Genomic DNA, 23,340 nt, shown 5'->3' on the forward strand with positions numbered 1-23,340 from the left:
TCGACAGGGATTTATTAAAATGCCTCCTGCCACCGAGAGTCCTTGTAAAGAGGTCGGTGGAACAAACCGGGACCCCGGGGCTCCGTACACATCCCACGGACGCCGACTGATGGAGGTCTAACGGGGCGAGTCTTAAAACAAAAAATTAGCTGGTGATCGCTTCAGCCCTCCCGAGAAAAACAGGTGCAGGAAGGAGCCGCGCGCGTGGGCAGCATACAGCAGAACGGAGGAAGCCGAGAAGCAATCCAGGCTCATCGTGTCTGTTCGACTGAAAGAGAGAGAGGGAAAAAAAATAGAGAAGTAGAGAAAAAAGGAGAGAAAGAACAAAAAGAAAAAAAGGGGGGGGGCGATAGAAAAAAAAAAGATGAGATTATTATGGGGAAGGAGCAGGCACCGTCTTGGCTTATAAAGAAAAGAAAGAGAGACTCACTGTACGAGGAAATGTCGATTTCATCAGGAAGTTCGCTGATGTTGACCTCAAATCGATCTTGAACCTCGTTGAGGATTTTGGCATCGCCCTCATCTGAGACAAAGGTGATCGCCAACCCTTTAGTGCCAAATCTGCCGGCGCGGGCCACCTTTAGGAGAAGAGGAGGAGGAAGTGAGCAGAGCGTACAGGAAGTGAAGGGCGACACCAGCATGGAGGCCGACCAGCCATACAGACCCTGTGCAGGTAGGTGTCGGAATCTTCCGGCATGTCGTAGTTGAATGCGATGTTCACTCGCTCTATGTCCATCCCTCGACCAAACAGGTTGGTGGCTACAAGTATCCGGCGCTGAAAATCCTTAAACTGCTGGTACCGGGACAGCCTGCGGGTGCAAAGCGCGGGTAAAGCTTTCCGCAATAAAAACACGGTGAGGGAAAGAAATAACAACGTCCCCTGTGCCTCACCTCTCCTCCTGCGCCATCCCACGATGGATCGCAATGGCCGGGAAGTTCTGTTCTACCAGAAGCTGTGCCAGAGCGATGCAGCGCTGGACCGACTTCACGAAGATCACCACCTGGAACGACGGACGGCATCACTGCCTGAGACGGACGCTGGCGGGGAGCTGGCTTTAGGGTTTTAACTTTACACAGATTTTCACAACAGAATTTAGCATTTTGTTTTATATTTGACGTTTATACATGTTCTAGTATCTTTGCCCAATCCACTAGACACCCTTGGTGGTAACAATAGAACGGCCTGGTCTTAATCACCCAGTCGGACACTGACTAATGAAAGTCTATGGATGAACGGACTCTTTATTAGTCTTGCCCTAAAGAACGGGCTCAGTGTTCTGCTCCGAGCAGGGAAAAAATATCACACGACGACAATAGGGGGGCTCCGGGTCTGCAGATAAAGGGAGTTTATCGGAACAAAACGGGTAAAAAAAATTTCCATTAATTTCCATTACTATACACAGCGCTGGAAAAATATATTTCCATTGGATTTAAAAAGCCATGAAAAAAAAAAGTCTTAAAAGATCGTAAGACCCCCAAAGGAAAAAAAGTGCAAGAAAGCCGGCATCTCAAAGGAGTCCCAACCGGCATTAAAGGGACTCTCCCGCCATCATGTGCATTTTAATGCATGCGATAGCCGACCGGTCCCCCCCATTCCCTGCCCCCATCCAATTGCTGTGCAGGAGATCCAAGCAGCCAATCAGTGGAGTGAAACATCAGACCACAGCAGAGGCGTTCTGCTGCAGCTCTGCAGCTGGAGCTTCCTCTAAAGTCATTTAGTTTTTTGTAGGTTTAAAGAATGTATATTAAAGAACTTAAATTTGATGTATTTGTTTATGCCTTTAAATATAATGGATCTCCGGTACAGTATATCGGACTAATGGAGACTAAGTGAGAATCGGAAGCAGAAACGGCGGCTCACCTGGTTAAATTCCAGAAGATCCAGGAGGTCGAAAAGCTTGCGGTTTTTCTCGTTGTCCTTGAGTTTCACGTAGTACTGCTGCAGGCCGTGAAGAGTCAGCTTGGTCTCGTCATCCACAAAGATTTCCATCGGCTGGAGGGGGTGGGGTGGGAAATTAAGGGTTAAACAGTAAGGGGAGGGGGTGGCTTGGTTTGTGAAATCCTACAGAAGGGGACACGGATGCCTAGAACCTAACAGGGGGTCAGTCATATATATATATATATATATATATATATATATATATATATATATATATATATATATATATATACACACATATACATACATACATACATATATACATAAGATCCTGTGCATTTTGGGCGGAATATCTCCATTAGGCTAGGTTTCCACTTGTTTTTTTTTTAGCTAAAAACGCCAATAGCGCCACCTGGCGTTTTTTTAGTGAAAAAACGCAGCAGCCAGATGTTAGCTGTTCTTCAATAGGAAATCGCAGAATGCCAGATCCACTTGGCGTTTTTTTGTTTGGCGTTTTTTCAGTCCTCTGGCGTTTTTCTGCTTTTTTGGGCTCTGTGGCAGTTTTTCAGAATCGCAGCATGTTGACGCTCTGGCGTTTTTTGCAAGGAAATCTTGGCGTTTTTCTCCAATAGAAGTCTATGGGAGAGAAAAAACGCCATGAAAAAGCCATGTGGGTTTATTGCCTTGGCGTTTTTTATGGCGTTTTTTCCACAGTTACAATGCAGAGGATGGACCCGGTATCTGTGTGTCCTACGAGAAATAGGCGGGAAACAAACAGTTTCACACAAAACAAAGTTCATATTGAATTCTACACCATTTGGAACAAACATCCATTACAAACAAACCAACGGGATCCTGCCTGCCAAAAGCAACAGCAAACAATTTGCACCATCATTTGGGGCCAATCTTCCTAGAGGAGCAGACATTCGGAATAAAGCAGGCCTTACAAACCACAGAAAAGAGACAAAAGGGTCCGCCGGGGCGTTTAAGTAGAACTCTACCAAGGAAATGACATCAGGGGGCAGATACTTGCCATTTATCCTAATCCCTTTTAGCTGGGTGAAACTTCTAACTTGTAAAGGCTGGAAAAACCTGCCTAAGGTCAAAAAAAGCAATTTCCACAGAAAGGCTAAAACTCCAGAAAAAACTCCAGAAAAAAACGCCAAAACGCAGGAAAATGCAGTGGCAGTTTTCTTGGCGTTTTTCATCAAGAAAAAAAACGCAGGACAAAAACCCAAGTGGAAACCTAGCCTTAACGTTAATGCACAGCAGGCGAGTCTGGCTGAACCTCCGTCACTTCTGGCCGCGTGAAACCCCGTCTCCTGTATTAATATCGAGAGAGACGAATATTTTTTTCCTGACTTCACTCAATAAGTATAGCGAAAGAGTCCTAAAACGCGTGTGACGCCAGAAGTCAGAAACTTTCTGTCTAGGATGATGCGCCATGCGGTCTCCAATACCCTCCATATCAGCATTTTGAGGACCCAAGAGTTACGTATTTTACACACATACTTCCTGGACTCTCAAAACAAGTAAAAAAAAACTAAAAAAATAAATGAATACGGCTATAAACGCATGGTCTTGCTCGGCAGATTCAAACAGAAACCAGACGGGGGTTTCACGAAACCAGAAGCGGCTCGGGGTGTCTGCTTTCAGTACCAGGGAAGGAGCGATCGAGTATTTTAAACCCCCACGGAGCCTCGGAGGACGACGGCAGGGGCAGAACCAGCTGCTGCGGAACTCAAACTCCCACAACGCTCAGCCACCAGCGCATGGACATCAGAAATGGCTACTAAAGCGTCATGAGAATTGTGGTTTCGCAACAGCTGGGGGCTTCTTGCTGGACGCCGCTACAGGAAACAGTTTCACACATTTCAAGGCGTTTTAGGGTGAAGAGGACGCCCAGACATAAGGTTTTTGCCAGGCATCGTCTTGTTGCTTTGGGGCGGGAGCTCAATCTCAGAACAGGGACCATCTCACCAAGAAGAGATCTTATTAACCGGGATCGCATCACAACGGGTTAGATTTCTGCGGCGCAGGGGTAGAAAGACGGGGGGGGCTGAAAAGGACGATTTCAGAACCCTATCGGATTAACCCGTGGAGTGTCAGAATATGTTCCGGCACACAAGTAGTTACCAAGCCCTGGTATCAAACTGCATCCCAAAAGAGCAGAAATGGAGCCGGTTTAAGAAAATCCTCGGACCGGCAGCCATGCGACTAAAATCTGCACCGTCCAGGCTCTTCGGGATCACAGATTGAAACCAGTGCTATGGCGCATTCCCAGTTCCATCCCCATAATGCGTACTCGTGTGTAACAAGATTAATGTGGCCGATACATTAACACGCTAACACGTATATACACACACGCGTACACATTACACACGCTAACACGTATATACACACACGCGTACACATTACACACGCTAACACGTACACATTACACACGCGTACACATTACACACGCGTACACATTACACACGCGTACACATTACACACGCGTACACATTACACACGCGTACACATTACACACGCGTACACATTACACACGCGTACACAAGCAGATGCAAAGAGATCGTAATGCAAAGAGGGCCAGGTTCAGCAGGACGACCTAAAACTCATTATCATGTACCCAAAATAAATAGGTATGATAGACGGCTGCCTTTTCCGTGTTCAGAAAACTGCTGACGAAGCAAACGAGATCATAGGGGCTGATGTGGCCCTTTAAGGTCTAGAGCTTGCCGCGTATGATGTTAAAGGGACACTCCGGCCATCATGAGTGCTTTAATGCATATGACAGCTGGGGGGTCCCTTTGAATGCATGTGGTTTCTTTTGCCCCAGCCCTTACCCCACATGAAATCCGTGTGGCCGAGCCCCCCCATACATGAGCATGTGGGGCAAGTGCTCCCATTATATTCAATGGGAGAGCTTTCCTGCCACCGATTGGCTGCTTCAAGCTGCCAATCAGCAGCTAGAAATGTCAGCCCACCAAGGAGGAGGACATTAAACTATCCATTTAAATGTTTTTATGCTAAATTGGAGGTGGTTTTAGGTGATGGTGCCCTTTACACAGCCAGCCAGCTATCTTCAGGTGTTTGATTATAAAAATAGACAAAGATCAAAAGTTCTGGGAGCCCAACCAACGGGTTCATCAATACAGCCGGGGAAAACCGCCAGCGCCGGACCCCCTTCACATCTGTTACATCCATAGAACCTGCCCTCGCTCGTCCATGCGCAAAGCACGCGAACACAATGTGCATCCAAGCATTAAACACACGTCAAAGCAAACAAGCAGCGCCCGGCGGCATCAGAACGAAGCTGCGGACAGACAGACGAGGAGCGCGGAGATCAGACGGCTGCGAGCGATCCGGACTCTCACAACACAACTCAGCTCTGCGGATACGTATAATAAATAAATATCTGTATCGATGTACAACCCGGTCAGCGGCACAATCAGAGCCGCGGCTCCGCCACCCACAGCATACAGACACACGCGTTACACATATCCAATAACATACGTGTATAACGTTAATCTGCATACGCAACTCGGTGCCTTCGCTTCTATTCAGCAATAGACCGACAGGCTGCTCGTACAGCTCTCTGCGGCCCGGTCTGCACATTGTGTTCACACGTACCCAGCAGATACAGACATTCACAGAGGGATCGGGGGATAGGATGGGGGGGGGGTATAGAATAGTCCTGAGGGCAGAAAGCCCAGACAGGAGAACAAGCGGCCCTTTCTGCTCTCTCCCTGCGCTCAATCTTTTGCTTCATGAATCCGGTGTCCTGCCTGTCAGAAATAAAGCAGCCCCTCTCCTGGAGGTCAGGCTTAAGCTTCTGTTCCAATTCCCGGTCTTTACTCCAATTCCTCGGTTGCCGGCTAATCCACCCTCCCTGGCTTCCTTCCACGGGGCAGACGCTGATCTGATCTATTCACTAAACCAGGCTTGCTGACTTAATCTGCACCCCCTTGAAAGCCATATTGCTCCAAATACTTAGCCCTCCATGGCACTGAGCCCTTCCCTTTAACCCATCGATAACTGGCCTTTGTAAACCTGCAGCTCAGCTCTTTAGATGCTTTTTCAGACTTCTCCACATCACTAAAAAGCGAACCGTTTCCGTGCCTGGCCCTGGTAACTGCAAGGGCGTTTATTCCTCCCCAGCTTTACTTCACTACTCTTTCCCCGCTACCCGCCTGGTTTCGGAACGTAATTATGACCGGTCCCTGAAACTTAGACGTTAAGTAGCAGGGAAAAGTCATAACGGAAGCGTGACGATTAAAACAATGTCACGGGTGAAAAAGTGCAAAAATAAAAGGCAGGGGGGGATCTGATTTGGCAACAAGTAGAACCAGTCTGTAACGGGACAGAAACGGGGCAAAACAGACTGCTACTTGTCGCAAAAATATCAGATATTTCATATAGCGGGTCAGATTAGAGAAAAAAACACAAGTTTTTATATGACACGAGGGATTTAGATTGTGTCACATGACATCGGCACGTGTTACTGGGTACAGACACATTAACGTGCTTTGTGCATAGGGGCAATTTGGGCTAAGAAGCCGATAAACAGGGTCGTTTTGTCGGAATTGGTGACAAAAAGGGTCATTTTACGTGACCGATGCACCAGCCCTTTTTACGGCACATTGACAAAGGGACTCGCGTGGCCTTGCGTTTGGTGCCGGGGGTCTGAGGGGGAGCAGAGCCGGCCGGTGTGACGTTTCTGATGGCGTCACATCCCAGGAAGGATTTTGCTCAGGAGCGGTGAGGCTTTTGGTTTAAATGGCTGAAGGGAGGCGGCGTGACATTTTCGATGATTGTGTCACGTGACAAAAAAAATGGGATATTTAACGGCTGTCGTGACGCATGACTGGGTGTCACGGATACTTTGCGGCTCGGCTGCCACGACACACGTGACCGCGGCACCAGAGCAGGTAACTAGCCGGTGTGACAGTAGGTGGTTGGGTCACACGAGGGAGAGGGCGTGCAGAGGGTGGAACGTGTGACTCGTTTCGGGAAGCGGGGCGACACGGAGCTTCTTGTCCCCAGCGTCCCTTGGGTGGCAGCGCCGGCCGGGGGGGGGAGTAGGAAGGATTGGAAGATTCGGTTATTACATCTTGCATGAACTTCCGGCAAACGGGGCGAATCTCCTTGCTCAGAGTGGCGCTGAACATCATGACCTGCTTCTCATGAGGAGTCATACGGAAGATTTCCTGAACGTCTCTGCGCATGTCTGAGAGAGGATTGAACGGGACAATCTGAGATCTACGATTGGTGCCTTTTTTTCCACCACCCGCCCCAACCGCTTTAATGGAAGGTTTAAAGCCCCCACGACTAATCACGGGAACTTGCTTCTTTCCTCACCTAGCTGCTCCAACATTTTGTCGCATTCATCTAGGATGAAGTGTTTGATGTGCTTGAGATTCAGATTCTTGTTCCTCGCCAGCGCCAAGATCCGACCAGGAGTCCCCACCACGATGTGCGGGCAGGTCTTTTTAAGCACGTCCTCGTCCTTCTTGATAGAGAGACCCCCGAAGAACACCGCCACCTGGAGGAAGGGGAATAAAAAGATTAGGCACAGATCATTATTATTAATACTGATAAAGATGTGATGTATGAAAATATGTTAGTATGTTAAAACGCAGGCACAGAAGGAACGGCAACCTAAAATAATCAATGACTAAAAACAGATTTTAGAGGTGTAAGGAAACGGATGCGTGGAGGAGGATAATGAGAAAGATTACGCACTCGAGACCGCAGTCTCGGCAGATGGAGAAAGCCATGGTCTCTTACCTTGACAGATGGCATGTATTTGGAGAAGCGTTCATACTCTTTGCTGATCTGGAAAGCCAGCTCTCTGGTATGACACATAACTAACACGGAGACCTACACGGCAAAAGAAAAAGAGCAGAACATTTACACGGATTTCCCTACGGCGTTGTGTCGTTTAACATAGAACCGATAAAAAAAAAAATCAGAACTGCTGTTAACACGATGCTGTGACGAGCGGGGTACTCATCGCGGTCTATCCCCTCTCACCTGTCCTGTTACAGGTTCCAGCTGCTGTAACGTGGCCAACACAAACACTGCCGTTTTCCCCATGCCAGATTTTGCCTGACAAAGAATATCCATCCCTAGAATGGCCTGAGGGATACATTCATGCTGCACTGTAACGAGAAGAGAAGACACGGTCAGATGCAAAACGGAGGTTTAGCGTTGCCCGTAGCAACTGCACTTTAAAATTAAACATACCAAGCAACAGTGCCTTTAACCTGCTGTCTACGTTGAGAATGATGAGCACTTGCCTGGCTGTTGCTAGGTATATTTCATTGTAAAGAGCAGTTGCTATGGGCAACAGTAAGATTTTCCTGCATCCGACTTAAGATTCCCGAAACGGTCAGCAGAAGCGATTGATAAACTTGCTCGTCCTCAGCTATTCCTTATAAACAGGGTACTCCATCTTTACCAGCCACTCACCCTCCGCTCCCTCTCCTCACCTTCCGATGGATGCTCGAAGCCACAATCCACAATGGCGCGGAGCAGCTCCGGTTTGAGCAGAAAGTCTCGGAAGCCGGAGCTGTGAATGGACACGTATGATCCCTTTATCTCCTTCTTGGGGACCAAGTCCTGCGCATCTCCCCCGGCCTGGTTATCCACTTCATCGTCCTCGTAGTCCAGGAGCTCGTTGTCCACATCTGTCTCGGCCATCTTTAGTTGGAGATATGAAAGCCTTGAAGAACACAACGCGTTTACTGAGCGGCTTTATGGCATGAAAAACAACTCCACAAACATAATCCCCAGGCGGCCCAATGACTCCCCAACCGTTCTTTACAGACGGCCATTTTTACCCCAACCCCCTGCCTGCAGAGTGCCTTCTACATCAGGGCTGACACTTCCATAATACCACAAACGGTTAAAGAGAATTTCCCTGTTATTTCACCCCAGACACCCCAAGACCACCGGATACTAGGTAGTTAACAGCAGCACGGAATGAAGTTAGTTTAATGTAACACACGCGGCTCTTTCAGAATAGTCGCTTTTATGTAGGTTTATATATGAAGAGGAATTCTGGTACCGAGCACTAGTGGTGAAACAGTGATAGCATCCCATTGGTTACTATGGCGACCGCATCATTTTCACTCATTTGTACATACGTTAACGGTCTACATGCAATAAAATGTCCCCTCTGTACAAAACACACAGATTAACATCAACGAAACGGGGTTATAGAAGGAATACCCGAAACAAAACAAGTCCCACTAACAACCGCATTAAATTACACAGAAATAATCGCCCCCAGCTCTTATACTATATATATATATATATATATATATATACCGTACTATATACTGCCCATTAAATAATGTATTGATGTATGTAAAGGGCCATTGGAACCCAGGAGTGATGAGGATTTATATTTTAATGGACAGAACGTACTTTTCTTTCATAAACAAGGATATTTCTAAGTGACCCCAAACACAGTATATATAAATAAAGCGTAGATACTACATTGTCTTCATTAAAAATGCCTCCCGAAAAGGGTCAGATGCAGCTGGGAGCCAACGTGACGTTCTTAGAATGCTTGTGTGTTATAAAAGGTAGAGCGTCAGCGAGGGAACAACACTACGGATTAAAGCAATTTATTTGGAACTCGATGATCAGTACCGTGACTCATGACCGCAAGAATTCACCTGTCTATGCAACTCTCAAGACTCAGCCAGCCCCGCAGGCCCGCTACGAATTAAGGCAGCTGTAGCTCAGAGGCAGATGGAGCGGGGTTACGGTCCAGTCCCATAGGTGATCATGAGGAAACAGCTGGATCGGCCATATTTTGGGGCAATAGACCACCCAAATGAAAATTGCCCTTTTAACCCCAAACCCCTTTCTGATTTGCTCTTTGTCACTCTGAGGGAGGTAATTGCCAACCATACTGCCAGCACAGCTTTCACGCACAGTGATGTGACCCCAAATTAGACACACTTCACCTTCAGTTTTGCCCCGCCCACCTTACGCAGCCTATACAACGTAGCTCCGCCCATCCCCACCTTCATTTAAAAAATGCCAGGTGAGCTGTCAATCACAGACTGGGCCCAGCTCCCCAGAAATCCCGGGGTATTCAAGGCCGCTGGGATACGCAGTGTCCGTGACGAGAGTCGGGGAATATGGAGAGAAGGGTCTGGGACCCTCTCTGCCGCCATCTTAGATCCCATTCTCCACAGATATATACCGTGCAGTCCAAGACCCTCCCCTCCAAGAGGGCTCTGACAGAGAATTAGAACCCCTGCTGCGCACGGGGGCTCCTGTCTGCGGATAAGCGCGGTGAGAAAGATCGGATGAAGACGAATGGCAAAGATAGCCTGTCAGAAAATACACCGAGTTACCTGAAATCTGCTTCCTTCTCCAGTCAAGGCGGGAGAACCAAAAGCGGCAATCTGTGATACCACTTCCGGTCTGAGGTGCGCGTCGGTTGGCAAAATGATTGAAATTGCTAGGACCCTGTAACGTTTTGCCAGCCAAGGCTGTCTAAGGAATGCCGGTTTTAAGCGCTATAGTGGAAAATACATCACCAGAAGAGTTCATGTACATACATTAGTATTTGCAGAATTCTAGTTTGTGGAAAATTCTTAAAAAACGTTTAATTGTAATTTTGCAGTGAATCTCGTTTGAGCAGGTCCACTTGTTACATTATGTTTGCCCATAGCACTGCGATTCATAATATGATAGCACTGTATACTATAAAAACTCAGTAAATAATATTTCACTGAGATGGTAGTAGAAATAACAGAGGTTAATGCAGCGAGGGGATTTAAACATGCATGGGATAGACATACGGCTCCTGAATCTAAGACGAGTCTTAGTCTTTACTGCAGAAGAAACAGTGACTAGATAGGAGGAAAGAAGGCGATCTGTTGGCAGATGAATTTCATGTTTGTGTCAAACATTGGATTGCTCTTGGGAGAGGAATGGCAATATGGATTCACTATAATAGCTCCCCCTGTGGGCAAACGTAGAATCGCTGGCTATGTAAGCTGCCTGATCAAAAGCTTCAACTGGACTGGACGCATAATGGACAGAGCAATTTATTCGCTGTTTATCAAATCTATGGCGCCTTTCCAATTCAGACAGGCAGTGATCGGCCACCAAAAAGAGGCCTGAGAAGGGGCGTGGTTTCAAGCATATATAAAACGTGTCGGCAGCTACAGTCTGTCTCTTCCTGTGCGCTGTAGAGGCACGGGTACCCTTTCAAGTAGCCATGGCGCTTGAACAGCCGAATCTGTTCGTTAAATATGCTTTCCAGTCCGCTTTGTACGGCGCTCAGAGCTCCCCGTGCGGCTCAGAGGCCGGGCCCAGCGCGCGTTAAGTGAGTATTTCTTCTCCGAATGGCTCCTCTCGATCTAGAGTCTGTCTGCAGAAGTACGGCCGCTTCTTGGCTCTTCACGGGGTCCGAGTAAAAGTACATCGAGCGTCCGCAGTTACTAGTGGGAACCTGTTTGGACCCTGTCGGTGCCCGTACAGTGCGGAGTGACTGCTGAGTAGCTGACTCATGCGATGCTAGCAAATGTAATTATCAATAAAGTTTTGAACTTAACTCCTTCCATGCTTCTGGCTTGGAGGTGAAAGCCCTGCCGGGTAAATGAGCCTTTAACTTGCTAGGTGTTTATTTCTGGCTATTTTAGAAATTTCTCTGCACGATAAAACTCTTAAAAACGGAAAGCTTTAATTTCAAACTGGATGCTTAATTAAACGGAATGAAAGGAAGGTTTACTTTACGGCGCAGCAGAGGTGGAAAAGGGTTATACAGTGAGGGGATTTAAAATTTTTACCTTGTACAGTGCTGTGGAATCTGTCAGTGCTTTATAAATATTGTGTAATAACAATAATAAAATAGTATAGGCGTACAGCTCATGAAGCTAATGACGGATTTTTTTTTTCTCCCTCTAGCAGCAGATGCCGGGGGGCCGCAGGCTGGTGAGGTGATGAGGATGCCGGGGGGCCGCAGGCTGGTGAGGTGATGAGGATGCCGGGGGGCCGCAGGCTGGTGAGGTGATGAGGATGCCGGGGGGCCGCAGGCAGGTAAGGAAGCAGCTGACGTTTCCATCATCAGAAAGTGAATCTATCATCAAAAATGTAATCTTCTAATAAACTAACGAGCGGCCTCTGGAATTAACACCTCCCTCCTGTCTGACTAACATGGCGCTGCGTGCGACGCTTTCTGGCTGGGGTGGCACTAGCTCAAAATCTTAATACTGCCAACAATCCTCGATGTGCTGCCAGTACCTGCACCAACTACCTCTGCTTGACTTATCGTGGCCCCTGTGGCTCGTAGATACGATAACGCTTGTTGTAACGACAGATTTTTGATGATGGAGTCCTTCGCTCTGCTTGCAGTCTCTGGTCTGCGTATGATGAGTCTTCTAACCCCTGATGTCTCGTGATGTAATAACCGCAGCGTTCTGATCGGCCCCGCCGCCTCGGGGGGCTTCTCCGCCAAACGGCGCTGGAAGCTAATCTGCCGCCTTCTGTTTATTGCAGGGCGTGTGCTGCTGAGGGGGGGGGGGGCGGATGCCCTGCTTTACTTCAGGTCAATCGAAGCAAGGTATAGTGCGCGTCCCAAACATCCAACGTGTTTTAAACCTGTGTGATGTGCAGAACTGGTGCCATAAGGTGCGGGGAGTGTGGATGATGACACCGTGACTAGAGTCTCTGAGATCTCGTGAAGTTTTAGTAAACGCTCTGACGCGCTCCTAAGAAGATAAAACTTTATTTATAAAACGAGTCGGCGTTTAAAGTCTGACGGCTGATTTCTCTTCATTCTGCAGATAAGAATCCTCGGCTGCGATCTCCTACCGGTGAGTTATGCTGAACTGCATGGGCGTCCTGGCATTTAGCGGGTTAAACCCCCGCCAGACCGGCGAGGCTCCTTCTTGCGTAGTAGTCTATACCCGTGGAAGTGGTGCGGTTACCCAGATTCCGCGGGTTCTGCCCCCAGCGTGGATGATGACATCGTGACTAGAGTCTCTGAGACTTCATGAAGTTTTAGTAAACGCTCTGACGCGCTCCACTGGTTTAATGGCTCGTAGGCTTAGTGTGGGGGAGGGGCTTTAGTTTAAAAAGTGGACATTTCTGTTAAACCCCATCTGATTGGCTGAATAGTGAACCTTCAGGCATGGTGTGTAAGGGTCCTCAGTGGGTGGGGGAGGTGTATGAGCGGTGGCTTGAATAGACACATGGCGCTCGTCCAATAGTTGATCCTAATTTGCTCTGCTCTCCCACAGGTGCAGCTTGTGACCGGCTTCGGAGACTCTATCTAAACCAATCACGGTATGTATACGGGTTTGTCCCAAGAGCTGACGCGTTCCGCTGAGTGTGGCTGATGACAGCATAAGACTAGAGTCTCTGACTTTAACCGTGATGCTTTAGTAAACGCTCTGACACGCTGCAGCCTCGGTGCGTCCGGCCGCGTTCTCCTTTGGCACAGGTTTGTGCGAACGAAGTACGGATTGCGTCGAGGTGTGAACACTAATGTTAAGTGTGTGTGAAATGTAACCTTTTATACGGTCGAAGCCCTGACGCTCGTGTTTATCCAGGCCCTGAGCCCACGGAGATCGCTGCAGTCAAGGTGCAAGAATGTGGAGGCTGAAGATGGCGGCGCCGTGAAGAATTGTTTAAACCATTCTAAAGATGCTGAATAAGTCCAGCTTCTGTTATATATGTGTAATAAAGTACATGTAAAGAGTTAATGGCCTGTCTCCGTTTATTGCGCCGTGGATATAAGGAATCTCTACTCAGCAGTTGTGGTACGTGTATTTAGAAGTAATCCAAGTACTAAGGAGCCTGCTGTGACCTGCTGTTGGGGGTGGTGCGAGTGAAGCCATGCAGGCATGGGGTTCAAAACTGATACGGAAAACTCTTGAGGTACTTTATGTGCTGAAGCCGGGGTATCAAAACAACCCGACACCATCATTCTACCCAGCTGGACTCTCTGACTAATGAAAGTCTATGGAGGGATGGACTTCATTAGCATCGCCATAAAGCATCAGCTCAGTGTGGGAGCCGCTGTGACAGCCGACGGCGGCTCCAGGTCTGCAGATAAAGAGTTTATTGGGATGAAATAACATTAAATTAATGCTAAATGCTGTTACCGGGCGAACTACAAAAACACTGCTTTATTCCTCCCCCTATAAGGAGCCGGCGGCGTGCTGTTTACACGCGGGGGGGGGGCTTTGTTTATGCCACCGGCAGCCGCTTCTATAAAAGGTAAACAATAGAGAAGTGGCGCGTTAACGGAACAGATGCCTCCCCGAAGAGTGTAATTACATACAGACCTGCTGCTGTCTGACCAGTCCTGATAACGCGCAGGCACATCCCCTACATTACATACAGACCCGCGCTGTCTGACCAGTCCTGATAACGCCGGGTCACATGCCCTTTGTGAGTTTAAGGGGCCAATCAGCCGTCACTCCGAGGGTCTCTCGCACCCTGTTCTAGAAACACCGTCTGAAGAACTGGAATTTCTAGGAAGGGTCAGTGCCGGGGAGGAGTAACAGGCGGCTATTGTCTCCGGGAGGGGGAGGTTGTCCCATTTGGCTCTCCGTAGCAGCTGCACCCTACTGGAATTCCGGGTATGAGGTATAGAGGGACCCAGGAAGAGGAGGAAGGGAGGCCGCGCCTAGCGTGACTACTACCAAGTATCTTCTAAACAACTTTGTGACGGTCTGAGAGAGCAGAAACAAAGGTCGGAGAGGACTGCGGGACCGGGGAGGAAAAAAGAACAGAATGAGGGAATGAAAGAAAAAGAGAGGTTCTGGAAGCAAAGTCAAAGAGACGGGAGGGAGAGAGAGAGAGAGAGAGAGAGGGATTTGGAATTTTAGTGGTGGGAGAGAGAGGAAGAATGCTTCGAAAGAGTGAATGAGACAGAGGAGGAGGAAACACGAAATCCGCCACCAGCCCCACCGAAGACCCAACGTCCCGTAACGGCCCCGGGGGCCGAGTCACCGAGGGTGAAGGTAAGGGCTGGGGTGGAAGGGGTTAATTTGCTGGCTGAAGTTAACACTTTGGGTGCCGGAGAGTTGCGCGAAGCCGCGATCTATAAACTTTCATTGTTGAGTTTATGGAACGCGGTTCTGTTAAAAGTCGCTGATCCCTTTTTTTCGGCTCCTGGGCTGAACGTCGCTTGGGGTTTCGGGGTCCGGGGGGTCCGGCCGCGTCTCGCCTCGGAGTAATTCCTCCCCGTCAGATCAAACCCAACAAAGAAAATAGCTCCTGAACTCGCCGGAGTCCCAAAAAGGACAGATGGCGGGGGTGGAAAGTGATATACCCGGGGGGAGGCAGCTTGAGTCGGTGGTCTGCTTGGAGCAGGGAGGTCTAAACATAGAAACATAGAATCTGCCGGCAGATCGGCCCCATCCGGCCCGTCTAGACTGCCCATCTACCCTGCTGTAAAGATTCAGACCTTAATCAGTTGTTGGTCTCGTCTTAGATTCAGGAGCCGTATGTCTATCCCGTGCATGTTTAATCCCCTCACTGTATTACCCTCTACCACTTCTGCTGGGAGGCTTTTCCACTTATCTACCACCTACTCATTAAAACTTCCATATGCCGCTCCCTTTCTGGTCTGAGTGCTGGGACAGACTGGATTGCAAGGTTATGAGGTCATCAGAGTCTCCGCATGCTCCGACCAGCAGAGGTGGCAGAGAAGCGCGATCCATCGGTTTAACTGCCGTGGAGAGACACAGATTCAAAAGCATTAGGGGAGGAAAGCGGCGACGGGGCCCCGAGTGGCCCAAAATAACAGCGATTGCCTAAAAGCTTTTGATGAGCGCAAAGAGCGAACCCTTAACGCGTCACTAAAGGTGTTATTATTATATAGAATAAATATTATTTTATACAGGAGAGATCTGTCTATAAATCCATACACATTTTGGGTAATTTTTTTTTTTTTTTTTATTATACTTAAGCCCTTTTTTAACATATATTTATGATATTTGCGTTCCGAGAAAATGATTATTATTATTATTATTATTTTAATAGACTGCTCCTCCCCACCCGCTTCCTTTCATCGGTCTCTTCTCTTTCTCCCACACAGATGTTCCTCCATCGTTCTTTCCAGTGGCCTTCACCCCCTTCCTTCTTCTCCAAGCTTCGGCCATCCTCCAGCCCATCGCCTGATTCTCAAGCGTCTCCTCAGAAACCCAAACGCTGGAGTCTCCCTGTGATTCCCCTACCATCTCTACCCAGCATCCGCTCCCTGCTCCTGTACACAAAGAAAGATGGCCGCTCAAACTCCAGGCCAGCGTCCCAGATCAACGCGCAGCACTATCAGATCTGCAGCAACTTGGTCCACCACGTAATAGACATATGTGTCCTAGGATGTCTTTGGCTTTTTTCTCCTGTGTTTCGAGTGACTTTGGACGTTTTCGGGGTACAAGGGGCCATCAAGCTGTGGATCCACGGACTCGCGGTCTTCCTGACCACGGTTTACGGCATGTATCTCCTTCTCTGGCTGGCCCAAGAGTATCTGTTCCAGCTGGCCTCTCTCTACGGCATCCTGCAGACATTGGTCTTGATTGTAAGCCTCAAGGCAGAGAGGGAGGAGGAGATGGCAAGAGAGGAAGCAGGGGAAGAAGAAGACGAAGAGGCGATGGAACGGCGAGAAGGAGACGAGAAGGAGCAGATGGAGGACAGGTGGGCAGGAGGGAGTGAAGACGAAGCAGCGGATTCTGAAGATCAATGGGTCAGCGATGGGGAGGAAGAAGAAGTTGTCACCACTGCGCTGAGGGATCCTTGAATGACGTCAAGTCGCTGCCGCCAGAGGAATGCTGTGGACACATGGGATGAGACCACTTCTGGTGCTAGATCCTAGCCTTCCTTTCGGAAGGAAAAATAATTTATTATTTTTTTTTAAGTATTTTTATGTTTCTATGGCGACGTTTGATCTTTTCTGCGTTCCAAAGACAGCACCAGCAGCAGCCAAGAACTTTGATTGTCCAGAGAACCTAGAATCCATTGGGCGCAATCAGGTCTTCAGTGATCTGGACGCCTCATAGAAACGGTGACCTAGACGGAAGTCACTGGGACCAGCGTACACGGGGACTACGGAGGACTACGGAGGACTACGGGTCATCGGGGCACAATGTAGGAAGAAAGTAGCCCGTGGAGTAAAACGCGGTGCCAAAAAGCAGGATTGGGGGGACTTTGCCTGGAATCCGTTTTAAGGCTCCATTAAGAGCTTGTGGGCTATAGAGGCCAAAACGCACCGTTCTCACTTGTATAAGACTGGCTTTTTTTTACACACAATATTAAATATGTGTATGTCTACCACTGTGTGGGTTGTGGGTCTGGATCAGTCTATCTCCATCTGTTGCCCCATTGTCCTGCTTAGATGTCTCTCGCGTGGAGTTCTAATTTAGAACACCGACCTGCGAATAGCAGCTTTACGCGTGGACAGGATGAAAGAGCGCGTTTATTGTCACGGACGGCCGCACGTGCTGCCCACCAAGAGCGTAGAACTTGGGGTTATTCACTAAAGTGGGAGTTGTGCTTTTAATATGATGAATACAGGGCCGGTTCATGAGGCTGAAGCTCTCCCTTTGGAATGTAAAGCAAAGTCTTGGAGATGAAACTGCAACTCTCCTACCAACTCCCTGCTTAGTGAATAAACCCTATATCGCTCTTAAAGCTGACATTGTCCCTCCGTGCTGATTGGTGTAATAAATCCTGATTGATGTGGTACAGTAATCCTAATTCCTGCGTAGCGGACCCCTACAACATCTGAGTCCCAACATGGAGGGGTCCCACGCCCCTCCGTGTCCTTATCTGCCCCCTTCTAAGGGGTTCTCTGCCCGCTGCCCTTAGATACCTGAGATCTCCTGCCTTTTTTTGTGTTTAATGGGCCGTGTTCTGGCTCAAAGTCCTGTCCCGATTTCTGGATCTTTCAAGCATTTTTACAAAGACTTTATAAACGTATTTGATTTCACGGAACAGAAACCCAAATCAACCGCAGCCATGGGGGTTATCTGCTAAACGGTACTTGATGGGAAGTCATATGGAAATGTTAACCTCATCACATTAACTACATAATAAGACCAGCTTTTGTTTGGCGGATTGCTCTAGCACGCTAGGGCATGCGCATAACGGCCCCAGCCTCTCGAAGGGTCGCAAGAGGCTTTACTGAGAATTTTTAAGTGACTTTGTGACTTTTTTTTTTTTATTTACCAAATGTAATTTATAAACCCATTTTGATAAACTAAACATGCGGTGCTCTTACAAAAAGAATGACAACAGGGGAGGAAAGAGGGGGGGGGAGTGATTTGAGTCCCAAAAAGAGGGTGGCCCCCCTAAGCGTACGGGAGGCATGGAATGGTATATAAGGGCTGTAATTGTAATTACTCGTAGATGGAAACGTAGGGGAGATACCATGCAGTGACAACTAGCCATCTGGGGACTTCTCAGGACAGTTGTCCTTAAGGGCTCCTCGTGGGAGGTAGGAAGGGGAGTGGCTACATTCAAGGGCTGGGGCTAGCTTCCAATAGACTTAAGAAGGAGGGGAAGTGGGCGGGGCCAGAGCAGGGCCCAAATAAAAAACAAATCTGAACTGGGGGATATGGACAATAGGTGGGCTCGGTTTGGCCGCATGTGGTCTGTAACCAGCTTTGATTTCGGTGTTAGACGGAGAGGTTCCAGGTATGATGAGCTGGTCTCCATGAGCATTCACGTATATGATGTCATAGTAAAAGAAGTCGCCGACACACTCATTGCCTCACCCCTGTTTCGATTACTTTGTCTCTATTCATAAAGTAACGCTCTGCTACAAAGTCTCGCTTTTAATGCTGGTTCTCTTATGACAAACATTTGCGGAAAAACGTTTTATTTCTATCCATCCTGCTGCCTTCTGGCTCTGCTTAGCGGGTAAAAATGCTGCATCTGGCACCGCCCCTTCATTCATCCGGCTGACAATAATCTGAAAGAGGAATGAAGATGTTAAATCAGACGGCGCTAGACAGCGGGGAGGTCTAAGATCCCTGAACTCGTGACGTGCCGGCCAGGGCACAGATGGATTCGTCAGACACCTTGGCATGGAGATTCCCTTCCTAATAACTCACAATGGCTCGGGATACGTATCAGCATTCCGTATTGTGAAAGTCCCTCTCGCCCCGTCCAAAGCAACCTGGGAAACTTTCTAAATTCTCCGACCCCAAGAATCTCAAAAGATATTAACCCTTTAACAGCCCATCACTAGAATCCCAAGATTCTATTGTAACGACGCCAGCGCCTGACCGGACTAAATAGCGTAAGTGCAGCTGAAGACAGACGTGATGCTTTTAAGCTCATATCGGGTGTTTATAGAGCAGTTGGCCAGTGGCCTACATGGCATTTGCCAGATGTACCAAATGGCCAGTCCAGGCCTGCATACCCATTGCCACACCTGGGTACTGTAAGCCACAGAAATGGCCTTCCTGCCCTTGCCCTTGACACGTAGGGCGAGTATAAGGCTCGGAGGTGCCCCGTTACCTAGTTTCTGCGGGATTTCCAGTATATCTTCGTAGCCTTCACAAGCGGCTATATCCTTAAACTCCTCCATAAACCGGTCTTCTAACTGGGGAGAGCGAGCTGCGAGGAGAGAGAGGGAGAGATTGTGAGGAAAGTGGGGGACGGCGCTGGACAAAGGAAACAAAGTAACCTTCTACTGACACTTATGTTTTATTTTCCAGCTTTACAATCCGGTCCACTACAGTTTTTACCTCTGCGAAGGGGCAGCGGGAACATTATACCCCCCACCCAAACACAATGGGCTCCTCGTGCTGGATCGGAAGTGTCCCCGTGAATGAAGGATCTGAGTCACTGTGTAGCTTTAGCTATATTGATGTATTTCAGGTCTTTCTATAAATATGATATCTATATGTCCAGGGAACCTCATAGACACTTCTTATTGTCGTGCCTCTTTCTCCAGTTCTTTTATTTTAATGCATGTCGCTTTCTTTGTGTTAATCTATGTGGTTTGCCTTTGCGTTTTATTTCTCTTTCCTGCGCTGATGTCCTGCGCCGAGGAGCCACATGGGGGAAGAACAAAGCAGAAGACGGGAATGAGAAGAATAAAGAGAACAGACTGAAGAGAGCTAAGCAAGAAGAATGAAGAGGACAGAGCTAAAAAAAGACGGAGGAGAGAAGATCTCAGTAAGATGAAGGAGTTGGACATTCGGCAGCAGGAAGAAATCTATCAACGGTATGATGAGTTCCTCCTCTGAGACCTTAAACATACGGAGATGGTGACCTTTCAGACTTTTTCCTAAAAAAAACTTGCCTTGTAATCAATGTTCCATCTAATTTTTCTTAGGTGGTGTGCGCAGAAAATTTCTCTTGTGCAAAACTTTTCCCAGAGCCAAAATTATGTGCGGACAATATCCTCACCGCATAAAGTATCAAAAAAATAATATATATATATATTTTTTAAAGAATTTTGGCCATTTCATTGGAATGGGCAGACCCAGCAGAGATCAAGACGCGGGTGCAGGATTGGGAAACTGAACAGATTTGGGAAAATGGGACACAAGGTAACCCTCTCAGGTTCCTGATAAAGTAGGGGACCCTTCCATGGTCCACAGCAAGCATTACAAGGCAAGACGCACTCGCTAAAGCCACCGTACTGTGATTTAGATATAAATACTAAGTAGCCCTAATCTGGAAATCTGCTGGAATCTTCGCTCGGATCTGGAAGGAGTCGTTCTCTTGCCTCATATAACACAAACCCACCAGAGACCAAGACCCAGGTAAACATACAGTATAGGAGAAGCCTTGCAGTGCTGCTGTCTGTCTCCTTCAGGACGGCACAGTGTGGGCAACTGGATGAAAACAACTGGGTGAGCCTGTCTGGGTGGCCTGTGGACACACAACAAGGATACATTCTCAGTTTCCAAGCTCCAATACGCAACACCACTTTCTCTTTCCACTCCGCCATTCCAACTATCCTCCCTTTTGTATTCTGCCCTACGATCACCCCTCTTTCCACCCCTCCGAACGCCCCCTTCGTACCCTCTGTCCGCAGTTCTGTGCTCCCATCCGTTAACAGGTAGATCCACTTTCGAGGGATACAGGATCCGTCTTTGCTGCAGGAAATAAATGGAGAATAAAAGAGTAATAATGAAAGGGGCAGATGGAAATTAAAGACTTAGAGCGAAAGGAGGCGATATCGTGGCGGATACATAATGTGTGTGTGATCAAAATACGTACGTACGTTTAAGTGAAGAAAGGAGGAAAGGGAGCAAAAAAGAGGAAATAAAGAGGGGTCCCATCGATAGAGGCGTGAGACTGGGTCTTGGATGGAGGTATAGCAGGCGATGGGTTTAATGAAGGGTAAGAGTGGTTGGAAGGCAAGAAACGTTCCTCTTTAGATGTGCCGAAGAATGCAAAAAAATCTAAAGTGGTTTTATCACCATAACAACCAAAGAAATGTTACCACTGATTGGACCATTCCATTAGCTGCTATTGGGAAAATACAATTTTTCCAGCTTTCCAGCGGAATGATTAGTATTCTTCCAACGTGGAGGCCTCGGGAATTTATTATTAGGGCTTTGTTTTCATGCCGGGGGAAACCAGCACTATGGTACCATAGAGCCTCATCGCCCCTCCGTCAGCAGGATCCAAAATCGTTGCCTCTGTGCTGACGGATACAATGTAACAGCGCATGCAACAAGCACTATTACACTTAAAGCTATTTAAATGTCTGAATTCTGATGCCAAAGGAGGGGATCCTTAGCTGTTATAGTAACCCTGCGGGGTCTGTACAGAGACCGATGGGGTCTCTGATGCTCCGTCTTATGCTGATCATGCATTGTGTGACCAGAAAAGAAGGTCTGCAAAGACGTGCTTACTGATCACTGTGTGATCAGCGAGCAGAGAGATCAGGGTGACATAGACAAAGTTTCCTCCTCTTTGCTCATAATGAAGACAAATATTAATAAATAATAATTCATTATAAAATAAAATGAAATAAATTATTAAAGGAAATGTCACCATGGCATTATGATAATTAGCGATAATCTCACACTCTAATGGCTGCCGTGAACTCCAGTTTCTCTCCCTCGGTGCTTTCTCGGACCAGGAATTTGGTGTTGTCCATCACTTTGAAGATTTCCAGCGCGCCAGAATCAAACGTGGCAGCGGCTGCCAAGAAATACCAGCGTCCCATATACTGCAAGGGGAACTACCAGGGCTTTAATACATTGCTCTACCACAATAACCCCAAACCCCTAGTTACCATGTCCAGAAACCTCTCTACCTCACTCTACACGCGTGACCCGGATCTCATACCCTCCCCTGTGCTTCATACATTTGCAAATGCTTATCCGTGTGGGTATTATCACCCTCTGTGCCAAGGTTGTGCCGCATAGAAACATACAATCTCCTATCTCGTCGCCCGTTTCTCCTCGAACCTTAATCAGTCGTTGGTCTCGTCTTAGATTCAGGAGCCGTATGTCTATCCCATGCATATTTAATCCCCTCACTGTATTCACCTCCAGCACCTCTGCTGGGAGGCTGTTCTGCCCACTACTACCCCCTGTACCCACCCCCTCCCAGGGCTTACCACCATGCACGCCTGCAGAAGCTGATTTTCTATTATTATTACTATCAGATTACCTCTGTCCTGTTGACACTCGATGCTGAGAGTCGGTTATTGCCGTCGCAGACAGATAACGAGTCTATGACAAGACCATATAGGTAAAGGACAAATTTCCATGCGCTGCCAATCATCTCCGAGCTGCGTGTCCTCAGTTTTCACTTCTCTCTCGCACTCCGTTCACTTCTCCTCCTGTCCCTTTTCTTTGTGACCTCTTATCTCAGAACCTGGCTCGTTCTTGATTCTTCTCCCTCTCGAAGACCCTTGTTCTCTCTCGCACAATCATTAACTCCACGCTCGTCCACTCATTAACGAGGCCACCGGTCAGTTTAAACAGAGCGTTGCGAAAGAACGGGGATCCCTCTACGTCCCGTATGCACCGCGGCTCTGGGGGGATTTATATTATAGATATCGCCACGTAGTTTAATCAGTTGCCAAAAACTATCCAGATTTTGAAATGAAACCTAGGGATATCTTTTAAGGAGACACATGCAAAAAATATGTTTTCTGTTTCACTGAACGTTCCTTCCAAGGAGGGACGGTGCCTTTTTAACACCCAAATCCCGAAGTATCTCTTTTGTAGGCGCTCAGAATGTTTGCTGGGCGAGACGGTGCATAAAAATAATAATGCGCAAACATAAATGATGGAATTCAAATACTTTATTCTCGCTCTAAATGCACTGCTCAATTCTATACGTTCCCGGAGACTCGGGGTGAAGCGCCGCTTCTCTGGGTCAATACTGATGTCAGCCGGACTTCCTACCTGCATCCCGCAAGGGTGGTCTCCGGGAAGCCGGAACCAGAGAGTTCGCAGGCATGATTATATATATATGTGCATATTGGGGTCTAT

General features: G+C 47.9%; 2 protein-coding genes across 2 annotated transcripts; both read right to left on the reverse strand.

The window, feature by feature from the left end:
- Positions 1–251: 251 nt before the first annotated feature.
- On the reverse strand, positions 252–8,584 carry LOC149271881 (spliceosome RNA helicase DDX39B-like). Its single transcript, XM_089507033.1, has 10 exons — positions 8,374–8,584; positions 7,916–8,043; positions 7,670–7,762; positions 7,241–7,424; positions 6,991–7,109; positions 1,862–1,993; positions 892–1,001; positions 665–809; positions 395–578; positions 252–268 (listed from the first exon to the last, which is right to left on the reverse strand). Exons 1-10 carry the CDS (start codon positions 8,582–8,584, stop codon positions 252–254), a joined length of 1,323 nt encoding a protein of 440 aa, XP_089363159.1.
- A 10,229-nt stretch (positions 8,585–18,813) lies between these two features.
- On the reverse strand, positions 18,814–22,624 carry LOC149271882 (apolipoprotein M-like). Its single transcript, XM_089507034.1, has 6 exons — positions 22,511–22,624; positions 21,919–22,076; positions 20,906–20,979; positions 20,654–20,752; positions 19,388–19,486; positions 18,814–18,836 (listed from the first exon to the last, which is right to left on the reverse strand). The coding sequence occupies exons 1-6, from the start codon at positions 22,622–22,624 to the stop codon at positions 18,814–18,816; spliced, it is 567 nt and encodes a 188-aa protein (XP_089363160.1).
- Positions 22,625–23,340: the final 716 nt, after the last annotated feature.

This window comes from Sceloporus occidentalis, unplaced genomic scaffold, assembly GCF_023333645.1.
Source record: "Sceloporus occidentalis isolate IW3139 unplaced genomic scaffold, rSceOcc1.0.p SCAF_453, whole genome shotgun sequence".
Classification (NCBI taxonomy): domain Eukaryota; kingdom Metazoa; phylum Chordata; class Lepidosauria; order Squamata; family Phrynosomatidae; genus Sceloporus; species Sceloporus occidentalis.